The sequence below is a fragment of the Nanorana parkeri genome, unplaced genomic scaffold (assembly GCF_000935625.1).
Source record: "Nanorana parkeri isolate BGI_ZX_2015 unplaced genomic scaffold, ASM93562v1 scaffold2007, whole genome shotgun sequence".
NCBI classification, from domain to species: domain Eukaryota; kingdom Metazoa; phylum Chordata; class Amphibia; order Anura; family Dicroglossidae; genus Nanorana; species Nanorana parkeri.
In genome coordinates this window covers 59,266-65,327 of record NW_017308275.1, presented here as the reverse complement: position 1 = coordinate 65,327, position 6,062 = coordinate 59,266, and the positions used below count along the sequence as shown (strand labels likewise).

General features: G+C 48.4%; 1 protein-coding gene across 1 annotated transcript in view; it reads left to right on the top strand.

Annotated features, from left to right (window-relative positions):
• The window catches only part of EEF1D (eukaryotic translation elongation factor 1 delta), a 37,717-nt gene that overhangs the window by 25,976 nt on the left and 5,679 nt on the right, over window positions 1-6,062 (top strand). Inside the window, exons 5-7 of the mRNA XM_018572368.1 lie at window positions 3,802-3,895; window positions 5,441-5,541; window positions 5,755-5,776. Of these exons, the coding sequence (XP_018427870.1) occupies window positions 3,802-3,895; window positions 5,441-5,541; window positions 5,755-5,776 (217 nt within the window). The remainder of the gene's footprint in view (window positions 1-3,801; window positions 3,896-5,440; window positions 5,542-5,754; window positions 5,777-6,062) is intronic.

The following is a 6,062-nucleotide window of genomic DNA, read 5'->3' as shown; positions in this document are numbered from 1 at the left end:
CCTGTGTCTCTCATGGACAATGGTGGATACACTCCCAACAGTAGCTCCCAGTTGTCTCCCAAAACCCTCTGCCCACTACAGATGAGGGGAGTCGATCTATGATCGCGCTCTCCTTCCACACTTTGGATTAGCAAATTCCTCCCTGCAGATTGTCGCAATCCAGCTGGGTGCAATCCACTAGATGTCTCCGTAGGCCAAACTAAGCCGGCATCCAGCTGACTCGCAATGTGCATTCAAAACTCCGGTCATCCAAAAAACACGGAAGGGAAGGAGAGTACTTGATCGTGTAGAGCAGCAGTTCTCAACCTTTCTAGTGCCGCGACCCTTTGATAACAATGCCCAAGCTGTGGCGACCCCTAACAGTAAAATTATTTTCGTTGCTCCTTCATCGATGTAATTTTGCTACCGTTAGCTATTGGATAGCGGCTCCCGGCCGCACGGGAGAGAAACACTTTCTCCCGGAAAGGTTTACTCTGCTCGATCGGGCAGAGTAAACCTTTCCCTGCTCGGTTTTTTATTTTTCTGACATCGGAGCCACCGTCAGTCCAAAAAAAAAACCAGCATAGGAATGCATAGCTAGATTCCTATTGGCGATTTCGATTTGCAATATTCAATAGCTAACTAGCTATTGCACCCGCCCACTGCTGTCAATCAGCAGAAGGGGACCTGATCGAGAACTTCAGGTCCCCTTCTGCTGATTGACAGCAGCAGTGGACGGGTGCAATAGCTAGTTTGCTATTGGCTATTGCAAAGTGAAATCGCCAATAGGAATCTAGCTATGCATTCCTATGCTGGTTTTTTTTTTGGACTGACGGTGGCTCCGATGTCAGAAAAATAAAAAACCGAGCAGGGAAAGGTTTACTCTGCTCGATCGAGCAGAGTAAACCTCTTCGGCAGAAAGTATTTCTCAGCCGGGAGCCGCTATCTAATAGCGGGAGACTCCCGGAGAGTTGGGATGTCTTTAGGCGACCCCTGGCAAATCGTCATGCGACCCACAGGTTGAGAACCGTTGGTGTAGAGGATCACTCCTAAAATGTATTAAAAATAAAATTTAATAAAATAAAAAATTTCAGCCCAAACTGTTGGCTCTAATATCCTAACAAGTTTCGTCCCAAAGAACGTCCTCGGGAGTTCTCCTGGTTGTCGTCATAGACTGGAGATGAGGATTGATGTTTACATTTTAAAGCAGACAATATAATGGGGTCTAAGGCGGCACCTCTCTTTGGCTGTAATGGAAGGGAGGGTGTAGTTCTGCTTTAAAAAAAAAAAAATTGTTTCTATGACCCGAGACAAATATTCCTAATGACATACTCTTGATGCGTTGGCTCCTTGGTCCACCAGTGAGCACCTAATATTACCCACATCGATTATCCACATCAAAATCCAGTTTTTTGTGGGAGCTGGAGAGTATAAGCACCTGACCATCTTCAATCTCTTGAGAGGTTCTGGAGTAGTGTGATCTTCTGAAGCTTAAAATTCAAAGTCTGTAAACCTGCTTTGGCCATTGTGAGTGTTTTCTCACTTTTATCTGATGGATTAAAAATACACAATGTGGTACCATGGAAGGAATCCTACTGCTGAACTTTCCCAAGAGACGTACCATGGAAGGGATGCTACTGCTGAACTTTTCCAAGAGATGTACCATGGAAGGGATGCTACTGCTGAACTTTCGCAAGAGATGTACCATGGAAGGGATCCTACTGCTGAACCTTCTGAAGAGATGTTCCATGGAAGGGATCCTACTGCTGAACCTTCCCAAGCGATGTACCATGGAAGGGATCCTACTGCTGAACTTTTCCCAAGAGACGTACCATGGAAGGGAAGCTACTGCTGAACCTTCCCAAGAGACGTACCATGGAAGGGATCCTACTGCTGAACCTTCGCAAGAGATGTACCATGGAAGGAATCCTACTGCTGAACCTTCGCAAGACATGTACCATGGAAGGAATCCTACTGCTGAACCTTCCCAAGAGATGTACCATGGAAGGGATCCTACTGCTGAACCTTCCCAAGAGATGTACCATGGAAGGGATCCTACTGCTGAACCTTCCCAAGAGATGTACCATGGAAGGGATCCTACTGCTGAACCTTCCCAAGAGATGTACCATGGAAGGGATCCTACTGCTGAACCTTCCCAAGAGATGTACCATGGAAGGGATCCTACTGCTGAACCTTCCCAAGAGATGTACCATGGAAGGGATCCTACTGCTGAACCTTCCCAAGAGATGTACCATGGAAGGGATCCTACTGCTGAACCTTCCCAAGAGATGTACCATGGAAGGGATCCTACTGCTGAACCTTCCCAAGAGATGTACCATGGAAGGGATCCTACTGCTGAACCTTCCCAAGAGATGTACCATGGAAGGGATCCTACTGCTGAACCTTCCCAAGAGATGTACCATGGAAGGGATCCTACTGCTGAACCTTCCCAAGAGATGTACCATGGAAGGGATCCTACTGCTGAACCTTCCCAAGAGATGTACCATGGAAGGGATCCTACTGCTGAACCTTCCCAAGAGATGTACCATGGAAGGGATCCTACTGCTGAACCTTCCCAAGAGATGTACCATGGAAGGGATCCTACTGCTGAACCTTCGCAAGAGATGTACCATGGAAGGGATCCTACTGCTGAACCTTCCCAAGAGATGTACCATGGAAGGGATCCTACTGCTGAACCTTCCCAAGAGATGTACCATGGAAGGGATCCTACTGCTGAACCTTCGCAAGACATGTACCATGGAAGGGATCCTACTGCTGAACCTTCCCAAGAGATGTACCATGGAAGGGATCCTACTGCTGAACCTTCCCAAGAGATGTACCATGGAAGGGATCCTACTGCTGAACTTTCCCAAGAGATGTACCATGGAAGGGATCCTACTGCTGAACCTTCCCAAGAGATGTACCATGGAAGGGATGCTACTGCTGAACCTTCGCAAGACATGTACCATGGAAGGGATCCTACTGCTGAACCTTCCCAAGAGATGTACCATGGAAGGAATCCTACTGCTGAACCTTCCCAAGAGATGTACCATGGAAGGGATCCTACTGCTGAACTTTCCCAAGAGATGTACCATGGAAGGGATCCTACTGCTGAACCTTCCCAAGAGATGTACCATGGGCGGAATATGTACCATGGAAGGAATCCTACTGCTGAACCTGGAAGGGATCCTACTGCTGAACCTTCGCAAGACATGTACCATGGAAGGGATCCTACTGCTGAATTTTCCCAAGATATGTGAGAGGATAACACGTGACCAGGTGCCACGTAAAATAAGAAGTATGGGTGGACTGACCCTTCAACTTTCTGTGCTGAGCAAACTTTGTTCTGTTTCATTGAATTGGACTAGAGGTATTATTGACCGGGGGAGTTGTAGCTACAGCTCAATGTAGGAAAAAAGTCCCTCAGCTCTTAGATCTCTACTCATTTGTCGTTACCAGTTCTAGAAGAGACCCCTTTCACTGATGTCTGTGTATTTCATGGAGTTCCTGGGGCCTGGCATGTTCACTGGACTCCCCTTTTATCTCCCTGGGTGGTGGTGATGGTGTCATTCTAGACCTCTGTTCTGCCTCGGGCTGTGATTCCATCTGATGTATTTCCCTCTGTTCAGCAGATCGTTTTGTTCCCTTTTTATCCCGACTCCCATTGTTTGCAGCTTGAGTACGGGAATGGCTAGCACTCAATTAGAGGCGATGTTCCTCCCTGAGCCATAATCCATCATCGTGTGAGAGGCCGGATGTTGTGCATTGTGTGGTGAACGTTTGTTCTTTTTCTCCTTCTAAAATGTTATCTTGACTTTCCAGAGCACGGCCGCTGCCCCCAACGGCAATGGAGACAACAGTGACCTCCTGGCCCGGGTCGCCAACCTAGAACACGAGAACCAGAATCTGCATAAAGGTGCCACGTTGTGATTTTGTTATTTGTGACCGATGGGCCGCGATAGGAAAACCATAGTAGGCCTTTTTAAAGGAGAACTATGGGGTCAGTGCTTTTCCCCATAGTTCTCCTAAGGGTAACCGGGGGACACAAACTAGCGTCCTCCCGTCATCCAAAGCTCAGTATATAGCACGCTACAGCTCCCTATATACTGAGACCGCCACAGCCGGGACGGATCCCGACATTGTTGAGATCCACCCAGCTGCGTGATTGACAGCTTGCTCTGCCTATCTAGAGGCAGAGCCAGCTGTGCCCGCCCAGTCCGTTCTGCTAGTCAGCGCTGGAGGATCGGGGAGGGGGGGAATCCCTGTGAGTGACAGTCACACTCTCTGCAGGGACAGGATCGAGAAGTGAGCGAGCGCCGGTATGTGTTCTCTCCCGATCTACTGAGCCGACCTGTGACACTCATTGTCACACGTCGGCTCGAACTATGAGGTGAGTGATTGTCACTCGCCTCATACTTCTCCTTTTAATGGTCTTCACATACAAATATGATTCAAGTCCAAATGCAATGAGAACGTCTTGGTTTTGTGTTTTGGTAGACTTGGGGAGGGGGGGAGAACCTCCGGAGCTTTATCTTGCTCAATGGGGAGAGTGCAGAATATATCCGACTTTGTAGAATATGAGATCGCACTCAGTCGGATAGAAGTGACATTTCAGGACTGATCAGCTGTTCCCGGGCAGATCGGTTCTCCTGCACATACCATTTGTGATGCCGATCTGCCCGGGAACAGCTGGGAAAGCTTTGAATTCTACACCTTTTTGCCGGTCACATATTTTAACCCCAGAAAAAATGGGCGTGATTGCATTAAAATGTGTGATCACATGACCGGTAACATATTCCAACCCAGTCACAATCTATTGATAGGACAAGGGCTCTCGCGGTGAGTACAGAGGCAGGGTGCTGTGATGTTTTCAGAAAGCGGCTCCCTGCTAGCCCATCCCACCCGCCATAATCTTCCTGCATTGCATAAAGAAGAATGGGATCCCAGGGATGACATCATTGGTTCTAAAATAAAGTATATCGTGAAAATGGAAGGGTTTTATTTAAAAATGTCACTGACAAGTTGAGCATTTATTTTTTGCATAGAAACCAGTAAGGGCCCATTCACACCAGATGCAGTGCGTTCCGGCCAGAACGCACTGCCTCGCATTGCGGCCGGCTCACTATGTTGTGGGGCAGGAGTGGGCGTGGTGGGCCATTGAAGTGAACGGCACCGTAGCCACACCCTCCGGCCGCAATGCGATTGACCGCACGGGATCACAAGGCACATTATGCCTCCGGTGCGTTCTGGCGTTCTGGCCAGAATCGGGCCGCAACGCACTGCATCTGGTGTGAATTGGCCTTAAAGCATTGCAACCACGATCAGTAGATCACTGGCGCAATGCTTTGGCTCCTGCACACTGTTCCTCCCATCTGTGTTCTGGCAAACATGCTTGGGCACCTACCCGTGTCTGTGAGATTGCATTGGAAGCTCCTCATACTGATGTCTCTGTCCTCTGCAGTGGTGAAGGATCTGCAGCTGGTAATCTCCAAGCTGGAAAGCCGGATCGGTACACTGGAGAAAACTGCTACCTCAGACAGAGTGGCCCCAGCACTTCCATCTGTGTGCAAGGTACGGTCCTGGGCCCGGGGGGGCGGCGGTCTGTGTTGTGTATAGAGACAGAACATGCTGCCAGTGAAGTCACTTTATATAATAGGACTGGAGTCTGTGACGGTTCTCATTCATCCAGGTCATCGTATATCTGTAAAAAAATAAATCAAGGCAACTGCACTTGCTGTCTTTTTCTTCAAGACGTTTTGCTGGTCACCCGGCTAGCTTTCTCCGTTCAGGACGATTTGTACAAGAAAGTATCTGGAAATACATATTATGTTGATTGGAGCGACATTCACTGTTATAACCAGCATGGGGTCAGAGACCTCCCGGAGGTGAGGTGTTGATTGTGTTTGCATGATTGGCGCTAGCAGGTGTTGTTAAGCCTCCCAGAGAGGTTAAAACCGCATTGGTCACTCCTTTAAAGATGGTCAAGTACACATCCTGGACATGGAGGACTGGTGATAAGAGGCATAAAATAGGCTATTTGTGTTTTAAAATGGAGAAGCCGAGCTTGAGTAGAGGGGGATGGG